The following is a 19,217-nucleotide window of genomic DNA, read 5'->3' as shown; positions in this document are numbered from 1 at the left end:
AACAGTGACAAGTTATAATATCTCTACTATAGGTATAATGATTCAGCCAAGAAGAGCTAAAGGAACTCAGCAGCTTCTTTCAGTAAAAAGGAGTAGCAGAGTGGAGTATTTACCAATAACATGTTAATGGTGGAAGTGCTAGTTATTAAATTTTACTCCACTAGCATAACACTGATACACTACCCAAGGAATGTTGAATATAGCCACACAGCAGTTATCAAAGATCATGAAACACTGGGAAAAATTCAGAAGACTGTACACATGACCCAATTCATGCCATCACTGTATGGTTCTAATGGTGCTCCCCAACCACATTTAGGCAAGCCAGCCCAAGCCAATGGAAGGAGGCCTGCTGCTCGCTGCCTTCAGTTGTCATTCTGACACTTAGCGCTGTAGCTGTGGTAAATTGTGACTGTCCCAGGCTCTGGTCCTGCTCTTCTGCTTTTTAAGAAAATAAGAACCAACAACAAAAACACTCACGTGCATCCTCTTCCCTCTCTTGCATTCTCACTCTCATGTGCATATTAACGATGGCATTAACCTTCTGTCTATTTATGTCAATACTGGGCTCCATCACCGTTTCTGTTAGCCTGATGTTACTCTTGACAGCCTTTGAAGATGTCAGTCACCTGGTGACCACGGGTAACTATGCCTGATAATAGTAGTCAGTAAAATCAGCCTCCCTGTCTTGAAGTTTTTTTAATTCTGAAGAAAAAAAAGAAGCATTCAGGAATTGATTACATTAAAAAAAATCATTCAGTAGTCATTATTTAGTTTTTACAGTTCTATAATATATAATAATTTTCATTTTTCAAACAGGGAAGCCAATATACAATCATATTAAATAGCTTGACCAAAGCTATTTGGTCAAGCTGAAAGGAATCCAGCAGCAGTCGATATCCAGGCGAGTGAAGTTAAAGCTTCTCAAACTCATCTTCCGGAGTCAAATTTCACTTTAAAACACATTTTCCATTTATGACTGTGCTATTTCTTGCCAAATCGGGATATGAAAGATATTGAGTAATAGGTCAGTGCTAGTGATGAACAGCGCTGAAACCACCTGTAGGCATCACCAGCGCACCCTCTACTAATCAGCATCACATAGATGTCCTGCACCGGTGCCTCTGCTGCTCCCAGCTTACAGTGAATTGCTCCCTCCACCAGCCCCGGGGCAAGGTTCAGCTTCTGTTTCACAAAAAACTTTATGCAACAGGAAAAAATTGCCGGGCATGAGCCGGTGTGAAGAAGATGCCTGTACAGTTTTGTTATCCAAACTGAGATTTCTTGTTGCCGCAAAAACTCCCTTAATTCACCCGGAGAGGCTCGCAGTACAAAGAAGACCTCATTTGTACAAATACAAAAATATTGCCGAAAGCAGCTGCTTAGCCTGGCTGCTTACGTTTTATACACCTCACTCCTGTGGAGTGGGAACCCAGCGTGACAGCAGTCCGGCCAGCACCGCCCCCCGCCCAACGGCCGCCCTAACGGCCGCCCTAACGGCCGCCCCGCGCGCAGCCCGCCCGGGCAGCCCCGCCGCCGCTGCCGCCGCTGGGCCCTCGCCAGCCGCAGCCGGGACCAGTTGCCGAGCTCGGCGGGCAGCGAGCTCCCCTTCCCGCAGGCGCGGCTCTGGATGTCCGCGGGGTAGTAGCGCGACAGGATCTCCGCCACCAGCTACTCGCTGGAGAAGTCCCCGCCGACACAGCACAAGGCGGGGCTGGCGCTGGCACCGCCTCCCGCTCCCGCCCCGCGGCCCGGCGCGGCGCAGCTGCGGTAGCGCCGGGGGCAGAGGGAGAGGCCGAGGCTCTGCAGCCAGCGGAGCTCGGTGCGGGGCAGCCCCGGCTGCGGGGAAGCCGTGGCAGCGCAGGGCCACGCTCGCCGCCGACAGCCCCCCCGCCACCTCCCGGCAACGGCCGTCGCGAGGCGGGGCTGGCGATGGCTCCGCTCCGCGGGCAGAGCTGCGGGCAGGGCTGCGGGCGCTGCCGAGCGGCCCCTCGGGGCGGGCGGAGCTGCCCGCCCTCCCCGCGGCGCGGCGGGAGCAGCCCTGCGGGCCGGGTGCGCCCGTCGGTAAACGCACGGAAAATCTTGTCTTCCGTATGTCGTCTCAGACGCCAGTGCGGTACCGTTTGTGTCTCCCTTAAGTGCTTTTTCAGCAAGCCTGCAGGATTTCATAGTTGGATTTATTTGCAGAATTGAGATATTACACTACTTTTTTTTTTTTTTTCCTGAAAACGTCTTATGATACTTTTTTTTTTTTGGTATAACGATTCATATAATAGGAGATACTTCAGCCAGTAAAGAAGGCTCCTTCTAAACTTGGGTGTGATGTAATAGTCTTTAACAGTGCTCTGACATGGTTCAGTGTTTGTTTCAGATCCTGGTTCCTAATATTTTAATACATTACTTAACATTTATGTCATACTAAGAATTCAATTCATCGGAGCCCCTTTGTAACAGAGGCCCCACATAATGAGAACAGTAACAAGCCTGTTTCATTTCTGGGTAAACAAGGGATCATTTTTTGGAAAGAATTTTACCAAACACTAATGTCAGGTATTTCATTACTATGTATTTTTGGTATGTGGCATTAGCGCGGTCTGATCTGCCAGTACATAGTCCTGTCAGGGCAACAACATCCATTCCCTATGTTGTTTGTTCCTGTTACATAGTAACACAAGTGATGCCCATCCAACTTGGCTCAGCTTGCTGAAGTGTCTCTATTTTCATATAATTATCTGGTAGCAAAAGATTAAAGCTTATGGTGAGAGCTGCATATTGCCTGAGAGCTGCATATTGCCTGAGGTTGAAGTCGTAATATTAACTGTAAGCTAGTTCTAGATTACTTTTCTGGCTAGTCTACCATTCTACAGCATTAAAGAGAAAGTAGTACCGAATACCTGTAAACTCTTAAGATGGCCATTTGCTCTTCGGATGACGGCAAGGATCAGTGGGAACAGTAGGAATAGACATTGCAAATGCCACGAGAGCATGAACACACCTATTTACGATGAGATGCTTTGGACTCTGATGTGACTTTCAGCAAAACTTCTAACATCATCTAACAGTTTTGTTTTGAACAGGTGTTTTGCAGAATAGCCATGTTTGCTGAAAACTAATCTTACTATAAAGAACATCAGAGAGCTTTTTTTTATTACACTTTTCCCGAGTCAAACTTGAAAAGCGCTGTGCATACCTGAAGGTGAGGGTCTAAATGATCTCATTCTACTTAGAAAAGTTCAACAGCCATGGTTGGCTTGGCACTTCCTTGTTTCTTGAAGTAATACACAGTAGTGGTATTGTACATAAAGCCCCAAATTACTAGTTTCTTGATGAAAGCCAAAACCACCCAACTTGCTCCATTACAGAGTATGTACATTATGGACTCCTGAGCAGTTCCTCTTACTTGCATCTGACTTTCCTTTATAGGGACTCCAGAAGAGGACCTCACTAGAATTTCTGCAGGGAACAGAAGCAAATTAAGATTACTTTTAACAAGGGCAGGTGTCAGAGAGCTGCATTTTATTAGGTGGATCTAATTTAGCAACTAAGTAAGCATTCTTCTTTGTGAAAACTTCCTCTATAGTTAGTTCCTCACTTAGCATCTTTCCAGCAGGAACATAAATACTGAAAGAACTCACTGAAAAGGAATGGAAGAGGGTGAATCACCAAGGGCACGTGGTAAATTTTCAAGTGTCTCATGCTTTGGTTTGCAGGAATTGAGTTATCAGTCACCGAGGAAGTAATCTGTTCTCAAAGGAAGACCAAATGAAAATACTGAGAAAAGGAGTAGTGCTGTATTTCGATGAAGTAGTCAAATCACCTTTTTTGACATGACTGGCAATTGTCACCGTGCAGAGGCATGAGCGAGGCAGAAACCTTTGGGTTTTCTAACGTCTCTTGCGGGTGTCAGCATTCCTTCTCTGGCTAGAGAGTTGAACAATAAAATTAACCTGATCACAGAAATGCCTGCTAGAGCATTCTGGGATTCTGCAACGTGATTTTTGGAGCTGGGTAATTGTTTATAAACTAGACAGCAAGAGAAATAATGTCCTTTTCAGAGTGATACCTGTCCTGATACTGATATATTTCTGGAGCCTTGCATCCACCTCCTGAATTTGTGATTATGTTTACAGCAGCATAATTGCAATTCACAGCACAGGCAGTGAGGAAGAATAAAGGATGTTTGTCATTGTCATTAATGAATTGTCTATATAAAGAAAAAGACAAAAAATTGACATCTATTTGTTTTATTTTTATCCATGTATATAGTGCACCTATCACCAAGTATTTTTAGGTACAGAAACAATAGAAATTTAAAAACACATAAAATAATTACTGCAAATGGACAAACTTAACAAATAATAATGAAGAAACTCTTTGTGATTCATGTGTGTCAAACAGATTTTAAAATTATAAATACAATTAACAGCACTAAAGCTATTTAGTAAGTGTTAAGCTAAAGCTACACAATCATTTCTCAGAGTATCAGCACACTTATTCAATTCAGCCTTATTAGCACCTTGGTACCAGTTGCTGAATGGCTCCCAATTATTATTATATACCAACACCACGTGTGAAAGATACATTTTTTTTTAAGTAATATGCAAAAGGCTTTTTTTCCGCTCAGCAGTTCTTTAGATAAAATGTACAATAAACAGAAAGAAGAAAAAGTACGTGTTATTCAAGTTTCTAAAGGTTAATTACTATGTTATCTATACTGTAAGAAATTCTTCAGTATTGTTGGCAACTGGAGTTGTGGGACAAGATGCAGTCTAGCTCTTCCTATGTAATTTCGAATACATAGTCGGCAGAGCTGACAAAGAGAAGATGGTGTGGCTGCAAACAAAAAAGAAAGGAGTTTAATTATACAACTATAAAAGCTAGTACTGTGTTTTACAAGTCTTGCACAATAATGGAATTTCTAAAAAAAAAAAATTGTTCACATTTTGCAAATTTGGCCTTTTCCTTCCTTCCTTTTCTTTCATTGCCTTTTTGCCCTCAAAGATAAAGACTGGGGCTGCTGAAACCTCATTAATAATCAGGGAAATACTCAAAAAAGCGAGGTCAGGTCAGCAAATAATTTGTGTTTTTAAATTAAAAACCTGCTCCTAGAAAATATCTGATGTCAACAACTTTAAAAACTGCAGTTTTGGGGGTTTTTTTATTCATAGAACAGGTGAAATACATGCTGCAGCACTACAACCTGCACTACCAACCCATCACTGTGGCAAGAATAAGCGGGCAAAATACCCCGAGATCCTGAGCCATATTTAGTGGTCTTACTAGCTCATGATAATGCCTTTGTCCCTCTGTGCCCCCCACTCCCTCAAAATCAACACATTGTTGTGTTTCTCTCAGCAATAAAACCATGCCAATTCATTTTTTTTGACATATTTGCTGTGACTTTTAAAAAACCTACTAGCCTTGGTAATTTTGTGATAACCAACTGTTTTTAGAGAGGTTTTTAAATAGCATTCAGACTACAGAGATGTTGTCTGGAGGAAAACATTTCACCTCTAAAGAGATGCCCACAGTTAAGGCTATAGTTTCTCTGCTTATTTCCCACCTTTGTCTTGTGGCTTATTTTTACGCCGTACATAGGTCAGTCTGAACAAATCCAGTTCCCTTTGAGATACTCTCTTTCTAAGGCAACAGACCTTTAAGAGTTTTAAGGGACTCTTAAGTGTTGACTCCCATTTCTCAGGTACTTGTAATTCAGTAAAGAAAATGTAGAAACTGAAACTTATTATACTTTTTGCCTACAATCACAACAAAGTGCTTTATATGCACTTAATATATTTTTAAAAACATTGGGACAGCTGGCCAAAACTAAATATATTTTTAATCTGAAATTGAAATATTCTGTTTCTTTTTAACAAGGTTTGTAACAACCAATAAAAAAGTAGCTTTAATGTCTAATCGTGTAAACACCCAATAAACATAAGATGATACTTTTTCAGTTTGTATAAATTCTGATGCTGCTTGGTCAACAGGCTCTGGCCTGAGATTAAATATTACTGGGTATTTTTATAGCTAGAAAGGAATTTACCGGAATGTTAATATATTCATTTCATAAAGCACAATGTTAGCTTCTGTAACATGGGTTGTTTGGGCTGTTGGGGTCTTTTGGGGGGATTTTTTTTTTTTTTAAGAATACAAGTTATGGTTGCAAAAACACACATGTAAAACTTACCTTCATGAAGAAGCAGCAGTCTCTCCACTAAGCTGCTTGGAGCAGCTAAATCAACAGGCCTCTCAAAGTCTGTATTTTTGGCATTTATGTCTGCCCCAAATTCAAGGAGTAAGTTTACAATCTCTGTACTAGAATGCTGGGCAGCAGCATGGAGTGGAGTTTCCAGATGCTTTCCTTTCTGCACATTGGCACCTGGTGGGTAGGTACACATAAAGAGATGTAAGAAGAGATTAATTAAGACTGTCATTGAATAAAGATGATGTTACAAAACAAACAAGAGACCCCACTGTCCTAGAATGCCACAGTGAATTTAGCCACTGTATTAATTTTATTGCATAGCACTATAGCTAGTCATATCAGTGGGGTTTTTTGAACCCATACACTTACCCTAGGTTTTATTACCTAAGCACAACTAGATTTTAAAGGAAAATACTTTATAAAAAGAAGGAAAAGAAAAATCAAATTAGGTCATGTAAGCATCATTGTTGCCCTAATTATAAAAAGGTACATTTTCTACATGTTTAAGAAAATTTGCACTACAAAAATATACTTTTCTTATTTAAGTCTTTAAAAAGAATCACTAAACTGAAGTTTAGTATTTATATTATTTTAAGTACACCAACTCAAGAAGGAATCTAACTTGGACACTTTATAGTTTTTCATGTGTTGAAGCTGGCAAAGGGTTTGAAATAGATTCCCATCCCATCCAACTGTTATCAGGGATTTCTCTATAAAGGACTTAATTAAAATTAAGGTGGGGTACACAGTCAAGAAAGCTAATAGGGAAAAAACCCCCAAACCATTAATTCTCCCAATCCACAGAATTCTAATTATTACACTTTTGTATTAATAAGGAATTTCTAATTTATTTTAAATTAAAATGGACTAAATTAATTTGCAATAATGCATTCATATTCAAGAAAAAATTATCCGTACAAGAGTTAAACAAAACCAGCTAGTATGGAAGAATTTCCCTTATAGGCAAGCTGTTAGTCCCCCTAAAACTGGGTTTGCCCCAACAGTTTTCTAGACTATTCTAGCAGAAGAAAAACCCAGACTTCTTAAGAGAGCTTTACTGATCTTGTGAGACCAAAAATTGGCTTCTGTATGAACTTGTCTCCCTGAATCAACCATTTTTGCCTTTTTAATTCCCATTTGAGTAAAATAACAATATCGCAGGCCTAGCAATTAGATTTGAAGTCTGAATAACTCACTGTTCTCAGTATTAACAATTTGAGAATACTTCCACAGTATCATCCTCTTGCCTATTTCATTGTCTATTTGCTTTTCAACTTCTAATACATTCTCATAAACTGATAAAATATGAAAAAATTCAAACTGACATAAGTATTACTTGTATTTTCAATTTACATACCCTATTCTACTTCAGGGCACCAACGAATGTAGAATATGCCCTTCTCTTACTGTTTTTAATGTATGGTAGTATTTGAATCCCTAATTATGCTAATTATACTTCTGCAGTTCTTAAACAAAAATCACAACATAGGATCATACAAGGAGACTGACTTAACAAGAAACAGTTTAACTGCTTGCTTAAGTTCTAAATAACCTGCAATTAACTAGAAAAACAATTCTGGTGCAATGATGGCAAGTCTGTAATTATTCATATATACATTTTCATTCATTGTACTGCGAGACACAAAAGCCGTGTATGTCATTACCTGAAACACAGCAAATAATCCTTTAGCTATGCTGATTGCATCCCTGGACTTGTGCTGAAACAGAGTGAGCCTCCAACATCTCTTTCCCGTTGATTAAATAAATAACGTGAAATTTAGGATCAAATGCCTTTTACCTTACCTCTTCTCTCTGCAATTCAGCCTCTCTGCCTTGTAAAAAGACCAATCAGAAGACGCTGAAGAATGAAAAAGGGTGGGACTACATTGCTAAAGAAGTTCTGTTGAAAACTCAATGATTACTACATAAAATTCCTTTCTCAAAGCTGATTTTTTTACCTTTGTTTTTCCTACAGAAAATGAACATCTACAAAGCTGTAGTAGGTGCTAAAAATTGTAAACATCCATTCTTACTGGTCTTGCTTCCTTTTTCCCTCATATGTTTGCTACGCCACAAAAAATGAAAGACATAGTAAGCTGTAAGAAAACATGCATCACAGAATAAACTTAGAAGTAGAGCCCTGCAAGCTCTAGTTTCATTGATTGAGCACAGCTCATATCAAAGGTGAGTACAGTATGCTTATTTTACAAACTAGTAATATTTTCATTTAAATCATGACATACCTGCATAAAGAAGCTTTCGAATACAATGGATCTGCTGTGAAACACATGCTACGTACAGAGGTGTTCCTAAATGGGGAAGATCTTGGTCGACATCTATACCCCAGGATATCAGTACCTCCAGACATTCGCTGTGACCTGTCAGTACAAAGCATGACAGAGTTTGCTCGACTTCAGTAAGTTGTCTCATAGACAAAACCAGACACATTTCTTAACACTATTATTGAGACATTAATCAACTGCTCCATGTCTGTTCAGCAGGTAATTTCTTACCTCTGCTGGCTGCTTCATGAGTTGGTGACGGAAGACAGGACTCCCACTGAGCTTTGGCACCATATTCTAACAGGAGTTCAGCACATGCCGCGCTGCCTCTCGAACATGCATTAAATAAAGGTGTCACTCCATCAATTGTTGTAGCATTTACCTAGGATATATAAAGTCCATTTAAGAACAGAATTGAAAGAAAGGTAACTTTTTAAACAGGATATAGTTAGAAATCGCATTAAAATACCAAAAACTTTACTGGTTAGAATAACGTAGCTTAACTGACCAGTCCCTGTGCTACTGTCTTCCTCTTACCACACCCCTCAGTTGATATTAGTTTACTATTATTCTTGTTAAACTATGTTGAATAAACCAAAATACACCTGGAATACTAAAGAGCACACATTAACATCTGGGCAGTAAATAATTTTCAAAAGTCATTGCACTTAGCATGTTTCATTGATACAGAAAATCTACACTTTGTGTAGTAATGGAATAACAGGGACCTTCTCTCCACAGCTCTGTCAAGAAAGCAAACTCCATATCACATGTGAGAATTATTTGCTATTGTCTTCCGTGGTTTTAATCTCGAGGTTGGAGTGGTATTTCACAGGATGGAGACAGTACAGGCTCACTGTTTTAATACCAACCTTGCCACCTCACTGGTTAACTGAATAGTCCCAGTGAGAAGAGAATGAGAAGAGAAACTAGCCAAATTTGTGGGGGCTAGTAATATTAAAGGAAGGAGCACAGGTATTAGGAGAGGGCTCCTTCCAGGACTCTGGCCTATCCTCTTCCATGCACGCCCCAAACCCACCAAAACAATTAAGAGTACTAAAAAAATGCACATAGTAAAATGATATTTGTTCTTACAGTTTTGTCTACAGTATTTATAGTTTTGTATCTGTAGAACCCTTGGGCTAGCTGAAGTGGAGAGGAATTGGGTTTGGAAACATCTATGTATCTTTTTCTGTAATAACACAGACATATGCTACATGGTTCTCAAAACTGAATTTTAAGGACTATAAATATTTACATCACAAAGATGAGAGATTTGGGAAACTATGCATTTGAACTCTGATGCCAGCAGAGATTGTAGTGAAAGCAGCCTGTAAAGTCCCATTTTTTGTTTTGGGATAACAGATAGACAGCTTGTGCCAGGAAGAGCCAGTGCTTTTTTTTACTCGAACCAAAGAATCTTAAGACCATACAGGTGCAGTGTGAAAAAAGACATTCTGGAGATTAAAAGAACAGTCTCCTGTAAGCCACTCAAAGCAAGAGGAAACCAGTAAAGGAGAGGGATGCATCCCATATTTTAGAAGAGAAATAACGTAATGAAATTCAGAGAAGAAATAAGGCTGGTGACATACTGCTAGCAGATTCTCTCCAATTCATTACTCTGTCTCAGTGTCTGCCCATCTCCCATTTTCCCTGTTACTGTTTTTCTGTTTAATATCTACTTTTACAGATGTAATTCCGTGGTTTGTTTGGTTGGGTTTTTTCTTTTAATCTTACATCTCTCTAATGCTGTTTCTTTGACTCATCACTTTCCTTTTCTAGGTTTCAAATGGCAGCTTATTGTAATTAAATGAGATCAACACAATCAATAGGGTAAGTAGAGAGAAATACCAAAAAAAAAAAAAAAATAAAAATCAAGGAATATATCCTTCTCCGTTAAACCAAGGTTAGCATGGGACTTCATATACAAAAAAAACCCCCACAACCCTTACATTTGCTCCTGCTTCAAGAAGGATTCTTGCACATCCTACATGATCTCCCAGGCAGGCTTCATGAAGTGGAGTTACTTGGTCAATTGTTAGAGTGTCTACATTGTACCCCTAAACAAGACATGAATGACATATAAAGATCATACAAAAGCTGTTAAGAGTTGTTTCCTTACACTACTGTTCAAATAGTTTACAATACTCTAAATAGGCTTAAAATTCTACTTGCAATAAATTAATCTTCAGTGAGCATAAAAGGAATCTTTCATCAATCAATGTATATAACAGAATAAAAGTAAGTTGTCAGCTCTTTTTTTAAATCAGGAATAGGAATAGGATATAGAGGGTATAAAGATGGAAACAGACTGTTGAGATGTACAGTGGTAGAACAAAAGGCAACAGACACAAGTTGGATCATGGTGAATTCCAATTAGATATATGGAAAAAAAATTTCACTGTGGGAACACTGAAACCCTGGAACAGGGGTCCAGAGAGGTTGGTACATCTCCACTCTTGACGATCTTTAAAATTCAACAAGGCCCTGAGTCTAAACTGTCCTGTGAGTCTATGATTCTTTGACTTAAGGTCTGAAATATCTAAAGCCATGAATTTTAGCAAGGAAAACACTTCTTGGATTGATAAAATCATCAAGCCCTTGAAGTTTTCTGCAGTAGATGTTGTTTGATTCTTAAGAACTAATAATTGCATCTATTGGCTTTGAGCAGATGTATTCTACAGTATAATTTTTCAGTATTGTAGTAGCTAATATGACAATACTGTAAAATTAAAATTTAGCAGTTTATAGTCTCTCCCTTTGCTGTTAACAAATTTATTTTTTTTTTTTTTAAATCACAACTATGCAAAACCCAGAATCTTTCAGTGATTCTTCCCCTCAACAAGTATCTTCCCGACTAGCTCTATTTACCTGGGAGCTTAAAGCAGCAGAACTACATTGACTTATACCATGCAAGAGGGGAAGACTGATATACATTTAGATACAGCTTTGGTAAAAATTTTTTTTGTGGGAAGTTTTAAACCATACAGAGAAAATATTTAAAATATTAACTTATCTCTTATCATATAAAAAATTCCTAAATGTGTATTGCTCTGAAAACTTCATGTGAAAAAAGCAAAGCAAAGCATACTAAATCTGCATTAATAAGCTATGCTGAGAAATTAAGTAACATTAAAAATGAAAGCAATTTTAAGAACACAGCCTTCACCTGTGACAATAAAGTCTTTAGAGAAAGAAGACGTCCTTGACTGGCTGCCTCATGCAGAGGTGAGCGATCTGCCCAAGAACCTATGTAATAACAACATTTATTGAGTAAACCATATGAATTAGAAGGATTTTGGAATGCATAAAGCAAAGCAGAAAATATAATGCACAGAATGAAGTCAACTGTCCTATGAAATTATTTTTTTCTCTTTAGAGACTGTATTTCAAATTATCAGTTTCTAGACAATAAAAACTGCTCTATTATTAACCATAAACCTCTCTAATAAATTATTATGTGATACAGAGAACAAAACATTGATATAGTGATTTCAGTAATCTGATTTAATAAATTCATCAATTGCCATATTTCCAACTTCTATTTTTGCATTGCTCATTTTTTAAAAAAAATAATATAACTTATTTTTGCAGCTGGCATATAGAAATTTGTAGACTTCAACAAATTGATACTTGAACTTAAACCAGACATAAACCTGCCTGAAAAAGTCCTGAAAAAGCTGATGTATATGAAAATCAATATGGAAATCCTTATGTATGATGAGATTAATCTGCAGCTACTACACAAGTGCAAGGAGAGAAATACAGCGAGAATCACACTAAAAGAATTGCTATAGTAGAAATACAATATTAAGTCTAAGTCATCATTCTATTAGGCTTTTAGGGCTAAAAACAGTTAGATATGCTTAATGTAAAGGTTTGGCATTTATTTTCATTTATTTATCACCCCAAAAAAAGGGGGAAAAAAAAAGAAACCCAACAACAACCCTGCCTTCACACACATACCCACCCCTTAACTCCCAATCCAGGTCCCAGAGTCATCCTGTGGCTCGTGATGAAGAACCTGCTCTTCCCTCTGGAAGACTGGCCACTGACAGGTCCCTTCTAGCCAGACAGCATTGCAGGCATAGCTGATACCAATTTATTGTATAAATTTTGCAAATCAGGTTTTCAGAGACTGGGCAAGGAAGAACCATCTTCAAAATATATTATCAATTACTGATATTTATTCCTATAAGAACAAAATCCCCAGTACTGTAAAAATGCTAATACAATCACATGTGTGAGTTATATCAAGCCCCCCAAAATCCCTGAAGAAACGTAGAGAGAATTAGCTAAGTATGATGAATTGGTAACAACGGCAGATGAATCTCCAATGCATAAATGTGTTTGACTTTGTCCCTTCCAATGGACAGGACTTTTTTTTTGAGCAGCAAAGCCAGTTGCTGCTCAACCACTGGCAATCATCAGTCTAAGCTCTAAGGTAACTACTCACTAGAAACAGACCTTGTTTCTGTTTCCTATTGGACCCCTACTGTCCACTAGCCTGTTTCAGAAAGTACACTTTTGGTTACAATAAACAGTCCCCTCAAATCACATGAAAAATGACCAAAAAGATTAAGACTGCTCAACCTGAAAAGAAATGAGGGCATAGTTAAACACATACAAAATAGTGCACAATATAGAAATTGAGACAAACCCTCCGTTTTCCTAGAGGTGTTAGTGAATAAAACTAAAACTTACTCAGATGTAAGACACTATCTTCTCACAGAACGTATAACTACACTGTGGAACTCAGCACTACTGGATGCTATTGAGATCAAAAACTTAGCAAAACAAAAGCACAGCTGAGTATTTAAATTATCATAAGACTATATAAAGCTGATCGCAGAAGTTAAAATATAGGAGATTAAAGCTTTGTAAACCTGATCTTGAAAAATGCATGGAGTTTTCTATTATGTCAGAGTATCCAGTATCTGTGAAGCTCCTTGCACTCTTTCGTCTCTGGGAGTAGATGGACCATAGTCAAGATCCAGCTTCCAATACTCTTTCAGAATTATTTGCACTAAGCTCTGATCATCTGTGTGTGCATATGTATGTACATGCACACAGATCGTTCCCTATACTTTTTACTTTGGCTTATTAAACGTAGTATTTTGCAATTCTTATTGCTAGTCAGAATAACTTCTAAAAAAGTGAACAAAGTGACTGGGATTTTAACGGGTATTATACTACAAAAACTGAGCTCAGAAATCTTAAAGTGAACTGATTTTGACAAAACATCAATATTTTCTCTGTCATCCCAATAAGCTCAGATATATTTAGCCTGTTGTAGGTTGGATGTGTGCAATCACTATGATAATTTCGACCATTGTTTTTCTTCTTCCGTAGTAGTATCTGAACCAGCACTCAAGTCGTTCTAATTCAAATGAATTAGATCCATTAAGTTCTTCTGCTGGCAGCTGCAAAGTATTCCTCAAAAATAATTAAAAGCTGTATTTAGAGGCTGCTTTTGAAATTTTGTCCCCCCTGTCTCTACAGATAAGGACTTCTCTCTCTTGACAGTTTATCCTATTCCTAAATTAACAGGAAAAAAAAGACACTTAACTATTAAATAGAAAATAATCTAATAAAATTATAAGTGTCATGAAGTTTTTATGCCCATTACATACACTCACACTTTGGACATTTCTGTAGCCGTATATAACTCTAAACAGAACAAAAATGCAGGTAGGATATGAAAGCAACATTTTTTCCACATTTCTTTCCTTCACCTCCTTCCCTCTTGGATTGCTTAGAAGAATGTCTGTCAGATCCCATTGTGAGCTCTGTTTTGCGCCTAGACCCACCTTATATCCCTGTTTTCATGTAGGGACATCCAGCAGCTAGCTGTTTCTTCTAAATCCATTAAATACAAAATGCTTGTATCATCTCTACTAGAAATGAAAATCTATAAGCAAAATGCTGCAGAAATATTTTGTGCAAACCAAGTTTGGAAAAAAACTTTCACATTCCAACTGATTTATCAAGAAACATAGTAATTCATCATTAAATACCACCGGGACAAGAATATGTTCAAAATAAATATGTATCATAAATAAACATCAAGGGTGTCTTAAAATCAATTTTTTGTCTAGATTGCTGCCTTCTGCTAATCCACAAACTCACTATGTCTCTCACTTAGAAAGCATTAACAAGAATATAAACGGGGACATTTTTTCATTCATTGTTGTCTGTAACAGCAGTATTAGCGAACATAGTCTATTCCAAAACTGTTAATGCATTAATTCCCTACTGATGCCGTCTCTGACAAATGCTGAATACAAACTATCTCTAACTATATTTAGAAGCTACATTGGTTCCAAGTTCTCTGGTGTACAGTTTACCAGGAAGGGCAGCCTACATTGCTTTGTAAACACCAAGAAAGTGAATAAATATATTCACTGTATTATACATATATTATTTATTCTATATTTATATTATATAAGTATATTCACTGTATTATATATCCACTGTATTAACAGGCGAAATTTAAAAAAAATTGTGAAATATCATACAATACCTAAATCTCCATCTCCCCATGGCACTTCCAGCCAATTGCAATTATAAATCCTACTCATTTCTTTCAATCTGGAAAATAAAAAACCAAAAAAATCTGTTCTTGCTAGTTGGGCCTGTTCTCAATACACTCCAGCTATGTTTGGAAGGAGATCAGCAGCTCACTGCAATATGAACTTTCACCCTTCAGTAAACACAGCTTTGAAGATACGAGCATATACAACTTGCCAGTTTCTTTTCTTATACTAAAGAACTGTGGCCATTTTTGTTCATTTTTCACATTTCTTTTTTTAACGTAACAACTTTTCAAAGTGCTAGTATCTGTGCATTTGCCTTCCAAGACAGATTAACTGGACTTTCACCACAAGAGAAACTCACAGTGAAATCAAGAGAACCTTGAGCTGAATAAGAATTGCAGGACAAACTCCTCCTTTTTTAACCTCATGCAATGAGACACATAGTCCTGTATCCTCAAAAATCAGTATTAGTACATAGATTTGTAAGGGAAGCACTGCCAAATGTTCATATGTTATTTTACTACTTACTTATAATATACTTAGAAAAGAAATAAGCAAAGATATTCTGAACATGTTTCAAATGTTCTTTGATCCGTACGCTGAACTGTGTTTTTCTTTTAGCAGCTCACTATTGCCTCAATTATCTTCTAAACAATTCTTTGGTTGTTAAATTGGGGTTTTGATAATTATTCTCAGCAGTGAAAATCCCCAAAAATGGGGATTTGCAATTCTGACTTTGATCCACTTCTAAGCCATTATTTTCTTCATGTTTTCCTACAGACTTCACTCCTTTACATCTACCTGCAATTACCTGTAAGTCATTCCTGCAGCTATGATCATAATAGTAAAATACTAAGTAAAGATATTTTTGTAAAAGTCATTAACTCCAGTCATCCCATCCTTTTGTTTTTATTTCTAAAAATTTGTGTAGTCTTAAAAAAAAACCAAAACCAAAAAACAACAGTATAAAAGGTACATTAAAAAGTTGGATTTTGAAAACAAGGAGGACTGGAGATGAATGAAAGTCCTCTCACTTACTTCACTGGGAGATTTATGCCAGGGCTCAGCACTTTAGAAAAATACTGCTCTAAGAGTAAATAGATGGTGTCCCAGTCCTCAGAAGAAACAGTATCATCAGAGAAGAACTGAAAACAGAAGCCTGCCACAGTTCATTATTGGGAGATGAGAAACACAGACTATTTAGAAAGTGTTGTAGCTAATATTTATCTCTGCAAAGCTATCAAATGCTATGTATTAAGGTCATACTGTTACCTTTTATCCCTTCAGATGTATTCTGAGTGTTTCAGTTTGTGGCAACTGAAGCAACAGACAGGATCAGTAACTATAACAGAAAAACTCTGTAACATTATAGCCCCAAGATCAATGGACTCACTTCACTCTAGTTGTTAAAACTGCCTGATATTTTGGATATGTAATTAAGTTCTAACAGATTTTTACTCTGGCACTATAAAAAAATACCCATTTGTCTAAAGCCCTTGCACGATAAAGAAGTGTGTCAACTACTTAATTGATATTTGATGTTAAAAACTACTGAAAAGAATCTTAAATCAATGATTTAAAAGTTAAGAAATGCATCTGTGGTGCTTAACTACTATGATTAGATATGACCAGCAAAACAGAAGCCACTTATTTTTACCAAATGAAAATTCTAATGATCAACACTGAAGAACTCCAAAAGAATCAGAATTTAGGCTAGAGATGATTAAAATATGTCTGAGAGAGAAGATGTAGTTCAAGTGGCATTTAAATATTTCATTTCAGTATTTCAAATAATCTGTTTTCATTTGACTGAAAATTATAACAACATATAAATATATACACATAAATACATAAACATTTGCATACAAAAAAATGAAACCTTGATTCAAACCAATATTCTTTCCAGTGTTTATCATAATGTAGACTTTCAAAATTTGGGTATTTCACTCCAAATGCAAATGCCAATGATTTCCTATGCTTGAAAACCATACAAACCAAATTTATTTTCCCACACAGTTCTGTTTATAATGCACCCACATTACATGACCACACATTAGTTTTGCCATTCCAGGTGCTGTATTCAATGAATGCGTCAGCATTCAGATTATTTTGTATCTCCATATATAATAGGATCTCTCGCTCTTTAAAACATGCTATCCAGACTGTAAACTGACTATAACATTGTTAATTTTGTACTGCCTTTTTCATGGTATTCTCCCAATAAGAAAAGAATGCTTCAAAACCCTTGCTGAATTTATCTTCATAACATCATCCATTCATACTATTTTATAACTAGGGAACCAAAAGACAAAGTGTTTTAATGCTTAAATTGTAAAAAAAAAATCTAACAGCTTATTTTTTCCAAGTACTTAAGCATTAGAGTATACACTGAAAGCATAGTTTAATTGCGGGTATGATAGCTTTGAGCTTCTGAAATTTCAGCTTTAGATAGTAATAACCATGATCAGTTGAGAAACTTTTAGGTTAGATGACTGGTCTTAAAACACACAGGTGCCACAGCAAAGACAAGAACAGAATTTGCTTTTAGGGACATTAAAATGTTAATTTCCTACCATTCACTACACACCTTTGCAACATACAGGAAAGCATAGGGTGTATTTTTTCTGAGTATAAACCTAATTCATTCTCAGAACATGATCAATCTTGCACATCACAGGAAGCAGGGGCTTTGTGGAAAAGTACAGCATTTGGCTGTGTTGTCAAATATTGGGTTATAATGCATTACAGGGTCAAATCAGTGTGGCACAGGCAACATTACTTTTAACAATCCCTCAATTTTGAGTGCTTTGGCTTTGCAATTTAACATACTTTTCACGCAGAAACATGAGCCACTAAACTGTATTAAAAATCCTAAAAAACCACAACAGCAATATCCAAACACAGCTCGCTTGGTTCCCAACAGAAGCAACATTATGCTACGTGAAGGCAATGGTAATGACGATGGCAGCGGCAGCAGCAGTTGTCGCTGCTGGCTCCGTGCTGGGCCTTGCACACACAGCAAGAAGTGTGTCAGGCCCCTTCTCCCGTCACATGAAAGCACAGCAACAACGCCCCTGTCCATTGCTCATGCACAGTTTGTTTCTTCCATCTTCTTGAAGGATCAACAACTGGCTGGATATTTTTCTAGCTGAAAGTAGCTTGCAAACTCTGTGTGCCCTAGCTGGAGCTCCAAGGTGTAAAATCACATCAAGCTCTAAATCCAGTGATCTGTTAGACCCACATCAGATCTGATTTGAGTACATGGAGCGGCTGGTAGTACTCTTAGGCTGTTATTATTTCCTTGGACAAGTCGCTAAAACAAAGCAAGGTTTTTTCAGTGGCCCTCTCAACTAGTAGGTGACAGAAAAGGCATATGGACATTCTGAGCCGAGTTCAGACTCTGGAGGACTTCCCTCTGGAATACTTTTGCTCCTCAGATGAAGTCTCAGCCTTAATCCAGACTGGAAGCTGTGCTCAGTATTCTCAGTACTTTCCCAGCCTGACAGAGAGTGAATGCAGCACATGGCCTAATCCCTAGCCTTCAAAGCAGTCCCCAGCTGGGCAGCAAAGCTGGGCCTAGTGTGCTGATATTTGCCACATCCAGGAGATTTTGCTAAAATAGCCTGGTTGTGGTCCCTCAAGCCAGTAGGCTGAAGACCTTTTCCTAGCCTGACTATCCTTTCACCCTTCTACCAAACCTTATCATGACATATTCCATCCCCTGCATCACTTTTAGTCCATTTTCCGATCTGCATATTTAATTACATACTGCATGGCAGTGTGACTTTCTCCTCCTTTGCTCTGCAAGGGTGCCTGAAGAACAAAGCCTGGTTTGGATACCTCCATGGACAGGAATAGAGAGGGAAGAAGACAGCCCCCTTCAGATTTTATATACCTGTTATTCGAGTGAACTGCAACAACCAGAAGCCTCAACTGCAACAGAAGTCTCAGTACTTCAAGATGTCCATCAATAAATATATACACCCAGTTTGGCAACAACAAAGAGGCTGTAAGTAGCGGGACCGTGTTAAGATGGATTCTTCAGAAAATTTTATATTCCATATTTTACTGTGATTTTGAAATTTTCAAAACTTGACTAACTGTGGCTATTTCTTTATAAGAATAGCAAAAGAGCCTAACCCTGAACCATATCAAGGAGCAGTTAGTGCTTACATTGAAAAGAAGTTTTAC

At 37.7% G+C, this 19,217-nt stretch overlaps 1 protein-coding gene across 5 annotated transcripts in view; it reads right to left on the bottom strand.

Moving 5' to 3' along the window:
* Nucleotides 1–4,243: 4,243 nt before the first annotated feature.
* The window catches only part of ASB5 (ankyrin repeat and SOCS box containing 5), a 34,277-nt gene continuing 19,303 nt past the window's right edge, over nucleotides 4,244–19,217 (bottom strand). For 3 of the 5 annotated variants that reach the window (XM_059817585.1, XM_059817586.1, XM_059817587.1), the window contains 6 exons: nucleotides 11,660–11,739; nucleotides 10,443–10,550; nucleotides 8,722–8,872; nucleotides 8,452–8,586; nucleotides 6,191–6,382; nucleotides 4,244–4,833 (listed from right to left, as the gene is read on the bottom strand). In XM_059817585.1, the coding sequence (XP_059673568.1) occupies nucleotides 4,706–4,833; nucleotides 6,191–6,382; nucleotides 8,452–8,586; nucleotides 8,722–8,872; nucleotides 10,443–10,550; nucleotides 11,660–11,739 (794 nt within the window). In that variant the 3' untranslated portion in view covers nucleotides 4,244–4,705. Of the gene's footprint in view, nucleotides 4,834–6,190; nucleotides 6,383–8,451; nucleotides 8,587–8,721; nucleotides 8,873–10,442; nucleotides 10,551–11,659; nucleotides 11,740–15,013; nucleotides 15,082–19,217 lie in introns of all 5 variants that reach the window. The other 2 variants (XM_059817588.1, XM_059817589.1) reach the window with 1 other exon arrangement.

The sequence above is a fragment of the Gavia stellata genome, chromosome 5, assembly GCF_030936135.1.
Source record: "Gavia stellata isolate bGavSte3 chromosome 5, bGavSte3.hap2, whole genome shotgun sequence".
Lineage (NCBI taxonomy): Eukaryota > Metazoa > Chordata > Aves > Gaviiformes > Gaviidae > Gavia > Gavia stellata.
This window is presented reverse-complemented; position numbering and strand designations above follow the sequence as displayed.